We start from the raw sequence: 16,488 nt of genomic DNA on the forward strand, positions 1-16,488 counted from the left end.
GCAGAACCAGGCTCAGGGAGGGGCGGGGCCATCTGCTGTGATTGGTTGGTGTGAGAGAAGGAAGACAGGATAAAGACATGCTGTGGAAGAAACAGATGAACAAACAAGTATGACAGAAAACTCTGTGCCCTTTCTGATGAGCTGTTTAGGTCAGAGTCTGACTCTGGGGAACTCCAGGCCTCGAGAGCTGGTGTCCTGCAGCTTTTAATATCACCCTGGGCCAACACACCTGAATTACATGATTAGTTCACTACCAGGCCTCCGGAGGACTTCAAGACGTGTTGAGGAGGTCATTTAGCCATTTAAATCAGCTGTGTTGGATCAAGGGCACATCTAAAACCTGCAGGACACCGGCCCCCGAGGCCTGGAGTTCCCCACCCCTGGAGCAGAGGAAATTAAAGTGTAGTTTAACCTGTGGAATATTAAAGACTGCTTTTGTCCCCAGATTGTTCAGTGTCTCTCTGGTGAGTGGAGTGTGCAGGATGATTGGTGGAAACGGTGTGAATAACTCTAACAAGCCTGTCATAACGGTTTTTACTTCCTCCATCATCATCGGCTGAATGATTTTAATGAAACATCTTCAACAACAACTAAAACCTTTGCAGTGACCATCACACCTCCTGAAGAACCCCACAGAGTCTCGGGATTCCTCAGTGATCTGTGGAACCTCCTTACTGCTCCACGGTACGGTGTGTTACTCTCCAGGGTCCCGTGGGTTCAAAGGTAAAATAAAACGTTTCTGTCAGATGTCACAGAAACACTGTGGATTAGCTGCTAAGCTAAAGACGCCACATTTCCTTCCTTTCTTTCCTTGTCCTGAACCTGCTACGTCGACCCTCTTGGTGAGGTGTTTCCTCTCAGTGAAGTATTCGAACCGCAGCCTTCATGCTTTCATGGAAAGCTTTTACAGCTCTGCTGTTTCATTTCAACAAAATCCATCCTGACACTTTTGGGATCTGTGGAAAGTTTAAGATTTCCAGCAGAGTATGTAGTATTTATTTATTGTCATTGTCAAGAACAATGAAATTGCGTTTGGGGCTTCCATACAACCCAAGTTTAAAATAAAGAGGATTTGGATGGTGTTTGGATCAGAGCTGGAGTCAGATGAGGGTGAGCTGCTACACGTCCACCAACCTTTGTTGATCTTCCCCATGATGGCGACCTCCAGGTACTTCCTGTTGTCCTGCTTGCTGTAGATGCCCAGCAGAACTCCTCCGAGCTTTGCCGGCAGCCTGAACGTGGACACCACGTAGATGTCACTGAGTGCGCTCAGACCACCAGACAGCTTCTCCACCGCTGCAACGCTCTGCTTCGAGTCCTGCAGACCCAACACGTCGATCACTGAGGAGCAGGAAAGAGTGCACACAAGTGTTTCGTTAACACGAGAGTCCGTTAGCTCAGAAACCTCAAAGAGAAAAAAGCTGAACTGGTTTTTGACTCCTGTTCAGATTTTATCAGAGACACTGTGAGACAGATCTGACACTCAAAGGACTCACACAGGAATCGAACCCCTGCCCCAAACAGCCAATCAACGGCCAAACTGGAAATTAGAAGTCATGTTGTAGTGACAGCTGTGGACAAAGACCCACCGTGTGATCGCAGAGATATCTCTGCACTGATTATCTTAGCAAAGATGCAGAGAAGAATCCTGTTTTACTTTCTCGTCACTACTAATTAATCCACATGTCACAGAAATGTAACTTGTATGAAAAGATAACCAACAACAACCACAAGTAAAGAATGACACAATAAAAACATCTGGTTATAACAGGCATCAAAACTAAGAAATAAAGCGATGAGGGAATTCGCTCATTTCCAGATGTTTTCGATTTGTTGAGAAAGTCGTCAAATAGAAGAACTTTTTTCTTTTTATTACATTCAACACCAGGGCAGATGTTTGGCAAGTCTCTTTCGTTTTGATCGTCGACAACATGAAACTCGTTAGGTTTTGGTCTCAGTTTCAGAACCTTTACATACAATCAGCACACTTTTAACATCTGGAAAAGTGCTGGGCAGCGTCGGGTCGATGCCAAAGCCTGGCAGCATATTTTAAGACTTTCTGTGGTGACGTAGAAACAGATACTGCCTCGAAATGATTGATGCTAAGGCTGAAAGTTCAACACTAAAAATCATAAACTCTGTGATCGCCTGCTGAGCTGTCCAAGGTACACGCCGCCTCTCTCTCCAGCCAGCTGGGATCAGCTCCTGCCCTCAGGACGCTCTCCAGAATAAAGCAGACATAACTGAAGGATAAATGGAAATCATTTAGAAAGATGTAGGAGACCCACCGTCGCCCCCATTTTCCTTAAAGACCATCTTTATTGGTTTCTTCTTCATTTTTTTTATTAGAATCATATGAGCATCTGAGCATCTAACAGCTAATATCTGACTTTCTTGGGACCTTTGCACGTTTAAATTAGACTCCAAGTCACAACAATACTGAGTTAAAGCTTCCTTTTTAACATCTGAAACTTCCTGCAACTGCTCAGACTGCAAAACGAGACAACAGATGCATTTCTGCACCTCAGCTGGATTTGTACAGACGCATGAAGGTGGTTTACATCTCCCCTCTTGTTCTCACTGGGTGTCTCTAATTGTTGCTCCTCCCACTGTGGATTTAACAGTGATGATTTCAAACAAACCAGAAAATTCTGGGCGAGGATCACATGAGTCAGAGCGGCTGCTGCGGTTTAATGTCACCGAGACAAATAGATGAGATTCCTCTGGGAGCTAAAATATTGTCTGAACATCGCAAAGGATGCAAGAATATTGTTCTTTAATACTTGACTCAAAGAAAACCCTCGCCTGATCTAAGATAAATGGAACCTGTGCTCCATGAATGCTCTTTCGAGACAAATAAAAATACAAAAGTTAACCCGTATCCTTACACAGACTAGGCGTGGTTCAGGAGTACCCTGAGTGAGCTGCATACAAAACCGATTAGGGACCACCAATGCAGGAACACAAAAGTGAAGCTGCTCAGCAGAACGGCTCTTTCCAAGCAGCTACGGTCTGATGACAGAAGGCGAGATAGAGATCAATCAGGGCAAGGGCCGGCTTGCCTTGACTGACACTAATCGGCGCACAGCGCAGAGCAGTGTGCGAGGTGCCGTCGGCTATGCTGAAAGCAGTGACTCACTTTACCTGCTGATACATGAACCGACGCAGCAAACTTCACTGTGCAGCTTCCAGGTTTTTATTGTGAAACTAAGCTACGCTGGTGAGCTCGACTCAGGAAGTTTCTGATCAGTCCATCTGCTGAACACAAACACCACAGAGGAAGAACAACACAGACAGCTGATAATCCTGCCGCCCCTCCACCCTCACACCAGCCAGGATGTCTTAGTCCAATAATAACAGATGACTCCTGATGTTTTAAAACAAACCCCAACAATCTTCAAACTGGAGACTAGTGTAGCACCTGAACCACCGCAGAAAGAGGAGTCAGCTCCATGCAGCCCGCAGGAGGGGGCTCAGACCATAAACATCTGGCTGGAACCAGTTTAAGCTCAATTTACTGGTTTCACAAAGGTGGCTCAGTGTTAGACACAGTAACAGGTCAGAGCATCACGCAGACACAGCTGACGCTAAAACTGATCCCAGTGCAGAGGCTTTAAAACGCAGAAGAGTCGTGAAACCAGCAGGCGACCCCACAGTGGCCACGCCCACCTTTCAGTCTGCAGACTTAACACTTGGTCCTAAATAAAGTCACTCCTGCAAACGTTAAACACCTTTTCTCAGATCACTTGACTGAGTACAGTTTCTTTTTGATAGTTTGTTGGTCGTTTCTTAAAAGCAACAGAATCTCTGCCTCGCCTCCAAAACCCTGTTTTCCATGTTTTAATGGTAATAAAGTATTTGTTAATAAAATGAAAGATTTAAAGATGATCTCTGTCTGCACTGGGCTTACGTCACAGAAAATGAATCCTTAGCAGACGGGGAACCCCTTTCAAGTCCTCGCTTTTGGGCCAAATCTCTTGCAGCTATTTTCCAGAAGATAAAATTGAAAAGATTAAAAAAATGTTGTTGGAAACCAAGAAAGTTAAACAATCCCAAAGTGGAAGAAAGCAGTGAAAGCGCTGACACACTGAGGAAGCTTTCTTCTCATCAGATTATTTTAAACACTAGAAAAATAGGAGCAGTGATCCTGCTGATCTATAACATCTGTTCCTCTTTATTAGGCCACTGTGAAGATGGTCTCTCAGCCCAGAGTCAGCAGAGGTCCGCACCTCAGTCCTGAACTCCTTGCTCGGTTTTTATTTGGTGTCTCTGTCTGTGTTTCTCTTTAGTCTGGGTGAATCTGTCCTCACAAAAAAATAAAATCATTACAATTCACCCCAATATGCAGCTGCTGTGTTTTATGTAACATTCATCGGTGAGCAGCAGCTGCTGTCACTGTGGATTACACAGCATGTGCAATATGGACACCTTTTGTGTTCTTTAATGTTTTCAGTATTATTCCAAAAAGGACTTTGGAAAGTTAGGTATGATTAAAAATCTGGATCTCTAAGACCACAGACTGTATGTAGAAGATGGACATAGCTGCCATGACATCATCCACTGGTTCTGGACTCCACATTTTAAAGGTTCAGTGTTAGTGACTTAGAAACGACCTCATTCAGTTATCAGCTAGTGCTAGCTAGCTCCCTTTGCCAGCTGGCTGCATCACTATTTATTACTATAATGGACTAATAACGCACTCAGCAGGACTGGAGTCTTTAGCAGGCACTGATGTTATTATCAGACTATTATTCAGATAACTTTAAACACTCCATCATGGACGTGAGGCCTGAGGTGAGACCTTCGTCAGCTTCCAGCTGCTGTTCAAACTTCCTCAGCAGCACTTTGTTTCACAGAAACAGCATCCTGAGCCGAACACGTCCTCGGGATGTTTTCGACCATCTCACTCTGTCTCCGGGACTGGAAATCCAAACTAAAATATCCAGGTTGTGCATCCATAATCACCTTTTATCACTGCCTTACTAAAATTTCTGACTTCAGGTGATCGACTGATAAAGTCTCAAGAACTTTTATTAAAGAAATAAAACATTTTAATTTGAGTAATTCATGAGTACAGATTAGTTTTTAATAGGTTTAAGAACAGAAAGGGAGATTTTACACCACCTGGTTAGAAGGTGTAATAATGAAAAGCTTATTAATACATTTAATATAAATGTAGAACACATTTACCTTTTTTCCATGAAATCGTAAGACCAACACTAAAACAGTATCAGTAATGATCTATCTGTTATTAATAAACCCGTTTGCTATGAACTCATAACCTGAAAGCTGGTCGTGCAATATTAGTAACACAAACCTGGCATTAACATTAATAAACACCATTTATTAAAGAGCAGTTTTTCAATGTATTTGCTAAGTTTGCTAAAACTGTAATATGAAAACTGGTAACGTGTAGCGTTGAAACAATATTAGTAACGCGCTCGGAGTTAATAAAATCAGCAGCTATGTGTCACTACCAAGTACCAAGCAGTACTTCAGTGCAGTACTCGAGGATTACAACTACTTCCCATCCCGTTTTACTCGGTTTCAGTTACAGCATCAGCTGCAGGTTGGTTCGGTTCTCTGACCTTGGACGTCCGGTCCGTCCGGGACTCCCGCAGCGAGCTGAGCGCCGATGAGTGACAGCAGAACCGGGACACACCAACCCATGCTGGACCTCAAAGAACCGGCTCTGGAAACTTTAAACCGGAGATCCCGGAGGTACAGAAACCCGTGCAGGTCCAAAGCGATGCTGGACTTGGGGGAACCGAAGGAGAACCCGAGGAGCTCTCCAAAGAAGGTCGGAGAAGCTGGAGGACGGAGAGGGGAGCAGGGGCAGTTTCAGCCAGGAGGAAGGAGCAAGAGGACCGAGAGAGCAGGCTGTATCCACACCGACGAACAGCAGCGGTGAGCGGTGAGGAGAGGAGCCGAAGCACCGCAGGACGAACCGAGCAACTGACGGGCGGGTTCACGAGCACAGCTGGAAACTGCTGCTGGCGCGCGCTCAAGTCGTGCGCGCGACCCGAGAGCAACAATAACAATAAAAGAAAATCAAATTAATTCAACTTTAAAAACAACAACAAAGTAAAAACAGAGAAAGAAAGTTTTTTTCGTAGGTTAAAGTTTTCTTTTCTTGAAGTGAAACATCTGCACTTCACTTTTTTGGATAACAAACAGAGAAGCAGCTCGGATCAGATTACATAACAGCGAATAAGGGGTCGAGAATCAGTTTAGTGCCTGATGGCTGCAGCTGTGAGGGCAGTAAACACATCACTCCTCCATCCATCACAGCAGGTCAGAGGTCAGGTGTCAGAGGTCAGGAGCTGCCTCCCAGGAGCTCTGATGTCCGTACCACCTTTGTGTTCTGGGACCCTCATTCAGTCCTGCAGGGGGCCAGCTGAGGGTCCAGGGCCAGACTGTGACACCCCCGGGTGCAGGGTCCTTGTGTGAGTTCAGAAAATAATTTACAAGAAGAATTAGAAGAAAAACGTCCGGAAGTTCAGGAAGTGGACCTCTGTTGAATCCTTTTGGATGGCTAATGGAACTAGCTGAAAAAACACACATGGCATGCTGTGCGATACGTCCCACGTGTTTGTACTTCAGTGTCCATACAGGATTTTATTAGCCTGGTACTGCAGTGATTTGCAATTTAATTCAATTATATTTATACAGCGCCAAATCACAAGTCAGCTTAAGGTTCTTTATATTGTAACATAAAGACCCTACAATAGTACACACAGAGAAAAACCCAACAATCGTATGACCCCCTGTGAGCAGCACTTTGGCGACAGTGGGAAGGAAAAACTCCCTTTTAACAGGAAGAAACCTCCAGCACAACCAGGCTCAGGGAGGGGCGGTTGGGGGATCGTCTTTACAGGCTGAGACCTCAGTCTAAAGTCTGTGTGTGATCTCCAGCGATGGGCAGTAATGCATTACTGTAATCCGATTACTTTTTCAAGTAACAAGTAATGTAAGGGATTACTATTGCAAAAAAAGTAATTTGATTACTGTTACTTTCCCATAAGCAAGCTGCGTTATGATGACATTATTTTATTTTATATGCAGGAAATAGGTTTAAATGTTAAACAATTTCTTCAAGTCAAAGACTGTTGAATATAATTTATTTTCTGCTTGATGCATAAAATTAAAAGTTTAAAAGTAATTAAACAAGTTTTAAAAAGAGGCTTTCCATTTGATTCAATTTTATATGACGACAGAGCGTTCTCACTCCCGAGGCGTAACATGTCGACGTTTTGTCACGTCCCGCGGCGTTCCTGAGGAACGCGAAAGGAGACCTTCGGCGTTCTTATGGTACGCGGCGGGTTATGGCTGGGATCCAGTGCAATGACGCGCCCGCGGTAATAGACGTTCCAGCCCTGTATTCCAGCCCTAAACCTAACCTTATCCCTAGCCCTAACCATAACCTTATTCCTGAACTTAACCAGGACTTTAATGATGTTAAATAGCGTGTTTCTAAGCGATTTGAAGAAAAAGAGCGAACATGTGTAGGTTCAGTCCAGACGGTTCTCATATTTCCTCTTTTTCCGAGGTCGTCATTTAGGAACGTGGTGGGTAGCCGAAAACGTAATATGGTGACGATTTGTCACCTAGCGTAAAATGTTACGCTTTGGGAGTGAGAACGGGTTGATGACGATTATGCATAAAAATTAGAAATGGGCTGAAAGGTCTGTTGCTTTATTACGTATTCAGGTTGTGTATCATGTTTTTAAAAAGTAACTAAGTAACTAATTACTTTTGATCAGCAAAAAATGTAAGTAATCAGTAAAGCAACTGGATTACTTTTTTGAAGAAGTAATCAGTAATTAGTTACTAATTACTTTTTTAAGCTGTCTGAACTAAATTGTTTGGTTGGTGGGTGGGCGTGTCTTAGATGGGTGGGCGTGTCTTAGATGGGCAGGCTCTACTGAAGGATTCATGTGTGAAGAATTACTCAAGACCAAGCTGGCACAGACTGAGAGGCATCAAGAGGTCGCAGGGCCCTGCAGCCAAACAAACACACATGAAAACATCCATGGATTCATGATCTTAATGTTTCTAAAGTCCTCATCACAAACATGACAGAACATGAAGCGCTGGAGGTTTCCAGGCTCCCGTCCTGATGTAAAGGAGAGAAGCGAGCTTCAGTGAAAACGTAACGTGGGAGTGATTCTCGATGAAATCAGCAACACAAAGAAGGCGAGCTCTCGGTTTCTGCTGCGGTCCTCCCTGCATGCCTCCTCTCACGCTTTCAGACTGTTTGTTTCTGACTCCAGCACGTTGCCATGGAAACTCGTGTTTAACAGCAGGTGAGGGGAGGAAGGAAACGCCACCTCTCCACCTCCAGACCTCCGTCTCCTTTTTGCCTCCTCAGTCTGAAGCAGACGTGTGTGAGGAGTGAAAAAGTGTCACACAGAGTTTGTAATTCTGTCTTAACTGCGTCTGGAGAAAGAATCCAGCTCCTCAAACTGCTTCCAGATCAGCTCATTAAGCCCAGCAGAGCAGGAGGGGGGGGGGCACGCACATTAACAGCACGCAGTGGGCGAACAGAAGCCAGGCCAGGATTCCTGCGAGGTGGCGTCATGTGCAGCTGTACGTCCCCGGGGTCCAGACCCGGTCAGGATGGGTGGAGTCTCGGGGCGGAGGGGTGGGTCAAAAACATTCATTTCTATTATCCTGACATGTGGATGTTGTCTGCTGTTGTTTCATTGTCCAGTTTACGGTAAAATCACCTCTCGTGACCTCTCGTTTCAGTCAGAGTGAGTCCAGATGATTCTTACTTCTCATTTTCAGCAACATGTTTTCATTCCTAAACTAGTAGAGTGGCTTAGCATGATTACCAGCTCAAACAATAATCCTTATTTATCTTACAGCGCACTGTGGAAACTTTATTCTGACTGGCTCAGAAGATTTGAACAGAAGCGAGAAGGGAGCATACTTGATCAAATAAACATCACGTTGTATTAAATAAGACCTCAAATTGCTGTTGGAGATAACAAACTCCATCAGAGGTCACGGAAATGAGCGGAAGAGTCACCGTGCTGTCGTGGAACCAAGACGGTGAAGCTCGGGTTCGGATTTGGGAACAAATCCATGTGTGTGAATGAGACAGAAGCAGGGAAGGAGAGACAGAGTTTAAATACCTGGGCTCCAACGCAACAGACAGCACACAAGAGAGGTGAAGAGGAGCTGGCGGAGACGGGAGCCGTTTATTGTGACAGGATAGTTTAAAGATGGAGGCAAGACCTGCTGTGATGTATCATTTGGAGACACCGGACGCCGAACTGAAGATGTTCATGAGCGGGATGGACGGGATTAGAAATGAGCGCGTGCAGAGGAGGGAGGCGGGGATGGAGCTTTCAGGCAGGAGGAGAAGAGCATGGATGAAGGAGGACATGCAGAGGCATGACAGAGGAGGATGCTGGGATAGGAGGAGATGGAGGCAGATGATCTGCTGTGGCGGCCCCTACAGCGAGCAACCAGAAGAAAAAGTAGTAGTTGGTGACTGGAACCACGCTGGAAATGTGGTAATTTGGACCAAAATCAATGAAACTCCAGGTTGAAAGCCAGTAGAATTCCAGCATGAATAACAACTGGTAACGAGTTGTTGTTATATGTGCTGGTTTAGGCGCTCTTCTGCTTCTGTGCACCTCCCCTCTGTCATTCGCTGATAACTTCCGCTGCTGGTGACGTTGATTATACGGAGAAAAAAATCATTTAAGCCACAAAACAACAAATGAACCCAAATAAGCTTTGTTTGAATCCTCCATGAGTACGGAGCCATCCGTCTGCATTTAAAGCTTTATTCTCTTGTGTTGTCGTCACATGAAACTTACGCTGAAACATGTTCAGAACAAAGATGCATCAGTAGTGAACGCTGTCAACATTTCTTCTCCTTTTGCTTCATATGATGTTGAAAATAAAACAGAACACATGAAAACTAAACAAAACCATGTGACTCCACTTTTCCTTTAATTCATTTCTGTACATACACCAGCACCAAACTCCACTTCCTGTCCACAGAGGCTCGTTTGTGTCGATAAATTATTTTTTCATTTGTTAAACTTCACACTGACGCTTCCTGTTTGGTCAGATGGACCCAAACTTTGTCTAACTGCACCTGGATCTTATCCTGAACATTTTCACTGCTGTCCGCGGAGTCCCACGGCGGCCTCGGCCCGTCGTCCTCAGCCGTCTCCTTCGTCCTCGTGGTCGTGATGGGAGCCGATGTCCTGCAGGTCCGGCGGCTCCTCCAGCGCCTCGTGATGGGCGTGCTGGATTGACACCATGCCTGTCAGGAGGGCGTAGCTCAGCATGGCGCCCAGAGCCACCAGAGCAGACAGGAACTGCTTCCTCCGCTTGTTGGGAACGTGGTCGAAGTCTCCGCCTTCAGAGTGGGCGGAAGTCTTCTGACTGAAGCTCTCTGAACCAAAAAACAACAACAGGGAGAATGTCAGCCGTGTTTCTACTGCGTTTCTACTCTAGGCAGTTTCTGCTCGCTCACGGTGGCTTCGCTAACCGCGGCTTCGCTAACCGCAGCGTGAAACACTACATCACAGCTGCTGGTGCACTTTGGTGCCATTTTGGCTCATCGTGCACATTCTGACTTTTTCTGTCTCGGTTGGGGTGGAAATACGAGTGTGCGGACCGGGTCTGCTGCCGTATCAATGCAGGGATTCCCACAGGACACATAAGGAAATCACCGCAGCAGTTGGAAACGAGAATTCCTGTGGAAAACTTTGCTTCTCGTCTTCCTATCGAAGAGGCGAAGCGCTTCATTTCTTTCCTGAGCTGTGATCATCCAGCAGCTCCAGAGAGCCCGGCGCGCTTCGAGCACCAGTTTGAACACTAATGTCAGAGTTTCCAGGAGCAATAAACAAAATGTCAACCACAACAACGTGTCAATGTCCCATTACTGAAGCATAAGACGAAGTTGTGTAGACCATCAGGAACCGCTGCAGGTTGCATTAACACGAGCTACAATTCAGAAGCTCTCAGGATCCTTCACAGGGTTTGTGGCTATGGTTTAGGTTTAAAGCTGAACCATCAATGACAAGCACCCTGACCCTTGACCCCATGCTCTTAGAACATGTGAGTGGGCTTTTAAAAGTTGTTCTTTCAAGTGAAACACTGTAACTAAAAAAGTAAAGTAGTAGTAACGTGCTGTGTCACAGATTTGTGGGTTGATGCTGTAGTCTCTTAATTTAGAGCATAAAGCAGGACTGTTGTGGTGAACTGGTGCTTTATAATTAAATCTGAATTGAACTGGGAACTTTTCCACTGGTGTCCCCGCTCACACAGCAGGAAACGGTCCACACAAGACTCCGACTACTGGAAATACTCTGTGTGCTGAAATGAAAGCGAGCTGGGAGCATTTCAGACGGTGTCAAGTTCACAACCAAAACTTTATAAACGGCACCAACAACAAAAATCTCTCCAATAAAACAAACATCGTCTTTGTGACAGCACTCCGATAAGCATCCCGGGTCTTTTCCCCCTAAGTGTTACAACATGTGTGCCTGATGTCATCTTCGTTCCTCGTTAGTGATGGCAGAAGTCAAACAGCAGAAAACACGTTTCAGACTAAAATGAGACAATCTGTTTAGAGTGACGGTTTACACGATGTCACATCAATCTCAGACGGATAAACGATTCCAAAACATCTCAGAGGCAAAAAATGCTGACGGGCTTGAACTGTTGTTACTTCTCTTATTAATGGTTTCAGACATCTCGCTCTCAGAGTTTCACTTTAAAGTCTGCGAACAATTTGTCAGAAGATTAAAACGTCCTGAAGTGAGCGGGACGGCGTCCAGCCTCGTCCTGGACTCGAGAAGTCTGCTCTCGGACTGTTGTGTGCCTCACCTCGGCCGTCTTTGGGGAAGTAGAGCTGCAGGATGTTGGTGCAGAAGTTGGTCAGGTTGTCGAGAGACTTCAGATGCTGTTGTAGTTTCCCATTGGGCAGTTTGCACTTCAGGATGGGCGCCAGGTGACCAAACACATAGGCATCGAGAGAGGAAGGCCTGCAGGGAGAAAAGCTTATTAGGGTCAAAGTCCAATAATCTGCTGTCACCACTGCAACTCCCAGTGACAATTACTGAGTGCATCACTGTATGCAGTGCAGTAAGGTACATAAGGAGGACAGACGTGCATGAACACAGGGTGTCTACAAGAGTTTTTACCACAGTTAACATGATACACAGTGTTTTTCAAAATGATAGCCATCAATCTATCGTCTAACGTATATTTGACCTCCTTCTCCCGAACCCTCCAGCGGCCCCGGGTCTCCTCCTGGGTGGAGGTGCCTGAAACACCTCTAGAAAAGCTTTTAACTTAATGACCATCTTCAAAGTTTCCCCAGAGTAATACAAGTGCGCTGCCTGTGAGAAAAGCCAACTTCGTGTTTTCACGTTAACGTGTGGATGAACTTACGAGTCTCCAAAGAAGAATTTGTGAGAGCCGAGTCGCTGGGACAGCAGGTTCATGCACTCGGCAGCATCTCGGTACAACTGAAAACCACAAGACAGACACAGAAAGACAAAACTGGGTCAAAGCCAGAAGCTTCAGTTTATAGATCAACAATATCTGTAAAAAAGGCTCAAAGGGTGCAGGAAGTCTGCTTCTGCTAAAAAGCTGAAAACAAAAAAACTCCGGGCCAGTTTTGTCGTCTCGTGCTGGAGCTTATGGGGCTTTTTCTGTTCCTGGTACTGGGACGGTAGAAGAGAGGCCTTAGGATACCCAGAGGTGTGTTCATATGTGGCCCTTTGTCCCACCAGACTTCACAAGATGGAAAGTCTCGAGTAGTCTAAGGAGCTTGGAAAGAAAAGTGTCTGGACTTCTTTAAGTTGCTTGAAGATGTTTCACCTCTCATCCGAGAAGCTTCAGTTCTAAAGGCTCGAGTACTTTCCCCCGATTCCCAACCTTTAACCTTAAATCTGCCAAAACTACAATGGGGTCTCGAGCTGCCTGGATGTCATGCTTGTGACCTTGGTCCTCCTTGTCTGGAGTAAATTTCCTGCAGTTCATTGTTCCTCCTCTCACTGTGTACACAGCTGTTCCATTACCAGCTCCTCTGACTTAGTGCTATTGAAACCAAGCATTAAAAAGCCAAGGGCCACCATAAATTTAACTGTGAAAGCTAAAGCAAGGAAATAACATGGCCAAGGCCAAAGGTCCGTGTCCAACTCCTGTGCTGGAAGTCTGCACGGTGTGATGCCTTTACGACCACTGAGAGCTGTTAATATCTCCACTGGACACCTCCAAAGAGAGCACATCAATTCCTTTCTTCATGCCTTAGAAACTCCTGCGACTGACTGCTGAGGTCGGGTTATACCAAACTGTCTTTGGTACGGTCACTTAGAAAGGGCTTCTCAAACACGAGCATTAAAGCCTCAAGCACAGCCAAATGTTCACCAAAGTCATCAGGATTTATTTGTGTGACGTGTTTATAGTCTCCAGGGGAAAAGTGTCTGACGAACTCACTTTTCTGGAGCATCCAAACACACCTCAGACTTCATCAGTGCCGACCACAAAAAATGTCGACTCTGTGCAACATTTCAGGCAGTTCTACGGTTTCCCTCCAGATGACGGAAACACTCGGCAGTACATTCATATTTTACCCAGTCAGTATTTTAAAGAGCGTGACATCAAATTAATAACTGAATTATCTGGATGTTAATATTATGCTGTTGGACTGGAGGCGTGTTTTTGGCCCAGAGTTTCCATTTGTATCGGGTACTCTGGACATTTAAAGGGCCGGTTCATCCAGATGACCATGTCGATGTAATGCGTAACTTCCAATAAAATGAGACTTTCTCAAACTTTGATTGAATCCATTATAAATACAGCCGCCACGCTGCTCTGCCGCCTTGAACACAGCGGGCGAAACGGGCACCGAATTTTAATTCGTGTCTGCATGAATGCATGTGTGAAGCAAAGAGAGAAGCCTCGAGGCTTTCAGTTACCATCTGATAGTCTACACCCACAACGATCATCGTGAAGCGGTACTGAGGTTTAAAAATCAGTTACAGGCCTGAAACGCCACCAGAGTTTCTCCTGGGATCACAAATATCCAAACTGTGATTCAGATGTTGTCCAGATCCTCTTCTTGGATGAACCATCAGACCAACTGATGCTATCACCCTCAGGCTCCATGACTGACTTTTTCCCTCTAGTTCACTCTGCTTCCTGGCATCTCTATTCCCCTTTCTGTACATACTCAAAATTCCAGCCTCACTGGTTTCTGCTTGACAAGCCAGACTACGTCTCTATGAACCATCCACCGTGACGTCTTTATCTTGGTTACGACCTGAAGGGGAGTCAAACTCAGAGGAAACAACCCTGGAAAATAGGCGACTTCGGCGATCGTTCATTCCTGAAAAGTCAACTCTGAAGGTTTCCGCACTGACAGGAACAAATTGCTTTTTAACTACCTTCCCCTGAACGCGGCGTGCCCTCTGACCTTTGTCCAAAGCGGACTGGTTGTTCTGCATGTGCACTTTTCCAACAGAAAGCTCCGCTGACAAAAAGTTTTCCTTTCAGTCTAGATTCATTCCAACCACTTCAGCAGCCCGAACACATGGAAACGATATCTGCGTCTGAAGTGGAAAACCGCGGAGCTTCTGCATGTTCTGCTGTCACTGCTGCCGGCTGAAAGTCAGTGTTTCCTTCACAAAAGCGGGGGGTCTGGTGGACGCTCCACGGACACGGTGACCTCACTTTTTATTCTCATGCTGGAGTTTCAATTCAGGGGAAATTCGTTCACTTCTTTTATAAACACAAGGACAAAGAGAAGGCTGGGATTTATTGAGAAAGGAAGGAAGTTGGGAAAAAGAGAGCGAGGAGGAAGGGAAGAAAGAAATGCACAAGTTAGATTAGATAACAGGCTTCACGTATGTATCGAAGATGAATTTACTGCCTATAAAATGTTAAAGAAAGACTTCACAGTATGGCATCTGGATCATCTTGATCTCGATCAGCTGTTTTATTCTGAAGCTGGTAAATCAGAGGAGGCTCGATCTCTTCTGACCTCCTCCCCCTCCGAGCGCTCACCTCCTTCTCCAGCTCCTCTCCGGCCTCCAGCCTCTCGTCTCCTCGCAGCAGTCGCAGTTTCTCCAGCTGTTGCCGCTGCATTCGTCCCGGCAGGAAGAAGTTCAGCGGGAACGGCATGTGCTCGGCGTGCCAGCGCCGAGTCACGTCCACGTAGTTCTTCGGCTCGATCCAGAAAGTGTAAATCTGCAGAGGATTGATCCAGAGATTCAGGGATGAGCTCAGGAGAAACGCACTCTCGGTTCGTTAGCAGAGAAACTCGTCTCACCAGAGCCGGCATGAGTTTTTCCTCCATCAGAGAGATGAAGGCCAGGCTGTCGGCGCCTTCCTTGGCCGACAGGTCGTAGTCTGCATTGAACTTCTGGGAAGAAAAAAAAAGTACGTCAGGATTAAACGTCGATAAAACAGGAACAAAGAGTGGAGCAGGTTAATGATGCTCCAATGAAAGGAAAAGCAGCTCACTGCAGTCGCTTCCAAAAACTTAGAATCTGATTTTGTCAGTGATTTGTGCCTGAATGTTCAACGACTTTAAAAAACAAGAACTGGCTGCACAGTCTGAGTTTATTTACCACATCACATCTTAGCGTCCCTCCCTGAACCTCCATGAACTGAAGCTACGGCATGAAGAAGAGTTGCTCCACAACAATGTGAGACACTGATGAAGCCATGCACAAGATGATTCCTGCTGAAGGTGGTTCTAAAAGCTACCGAGTCACTGGGAGTACTGGAAGGACTGGGGTAGCAGCAGGTTTTAGGACACGCACAATACTGCAGTTAAGATGCTGTTTGAAGGAATGAGAGCTGGGAACGGGAGCGTGCTCCATGTTAGCAGGAATGTCAGTGCAAAATTCATTTGCATTATGCGTCAGTTTTACAACAAGCTGTAAACGGATTACAGTTCCAGCTTTATTAGAATAACAGCAAACAAAATGTGAGAGTTTCAGCTGCTTAGAGTCAAGTTCAGTTTCTGAAGCTTCGGTCGTCTGCAGGAACGGCTCGAGTGGAGCTGAAGGTGTTTGTTTTAGTGTGTGTTGGAGGGTTTACAGGCTGCTGCCGTCTCTGCGGTTTGAACCGCTTCCATGTTTCCTCATTAGCACAAGCAGCTGCATACAGTGGCAGCAGCAGGGAAACCAGAACGAGCTGCTGCTGAATTCACGCTCAATGAGCCACTCTGATCAACAGCTGAGTGCACGCAGCATTAAGAGCACACTTAACAAGTCCTCCTCGCACACGAGCGGGGCCCCGAGGGGCAAGAACACCACAGAAAGATGCAAAACGGCAACAAGTTCTGTAAAGAAAGAGAGGAGCTGAAGGCTGACGGTTTTTCCTTCCAGCAGTTTTCTCCTCCGAGCTTCTTCAACAGCTTTCCTGTCGCTGTGGTTTCTGAACAACCTACCACATAGAGAAGGCACCGAGCATGCTGGGTAATGTGTTCCAGCTGCTGAA

At 45.8% G+C, this 16,488-nt stretch overlaps 2 protein-coding genes across 2 annotated transcripts in view; both read right to left on the bottom strand.

The window, feature by feature from the left end:
• thbs3a (thrombospondin 3a) overlaps positions 1-6,008 on the bottom strand; it is a 23,397-nt gene extending 17,389 nt beyond the window's left edge. Inside the window, exons 1-2 of the mRNA XM_005753128.2 lie at positions 5,589-6,008; positions 1,135-1,341 (exon numbers count right to left, since the gene is read on the bottom strand). Coding sequence (XP_005753185.1) covers positions 1,135-1,341; positions 5,589-5,670 — 289 coding nt within the window. The 5' untranslated portion in view covers positions 5,671-6,008. The remainder of the gene's footprint in view (positions 1-1,134; positions 1,342-5,588) is intronic.
• Positions 6,009-9,948: 3,940 nt separating this feature from the next.
• The window catches only part of mtx1a (metaxin 1a), a 14,259-nt gene continuing 7,719 nt past the window's right edge, over positions 9,949-16,488 (bottom strand). The window contains exons 4-8 of the mRNA XM_013915941.1: positions 15,311-15,403; positions 15,046-15,228; positions 12,427-12,503; positions 11,860-12,017; positions 9,949-10,420 (exon numbers count right to left, since the gene is read on the bottom strand). Of these exons, the coding sequence (XP_013771395.1) occupies positions 10,185-10,420; positions 11,860-12,017; positions 12,427-12,503; positions 15,046-15,228; positions 15,311-15,403 (747 nt within the window). The 3' untranslated portion in view covers positions 9,949-10,184. The remainder of the gene's footprint in view (positions 10,421-11,859; positions 12,018-12,426; positions 12,504-15,045; positions 15,229-15,310; positions 15,404-16,488) is intronic.

The sequence above is a fragment of the Pundamilia nyererei genome, unplaced genomic scaffold (genome assembly GCF_000239375.1).
Source record: "Pundamilia nyererei isolate P.nyererei 1_Seehausen unplaced genomic scaffold, PunNye1.0 scaffold00405, whole genome shotgun sequence".
Taxonomy (NCBI): domain Eukaryota; kingdom Metazoa; phylum Chordata; class Actinopteri; order Cichliformes; family Cichlidae; genus Pundamilia; species Pundamilia nyererei.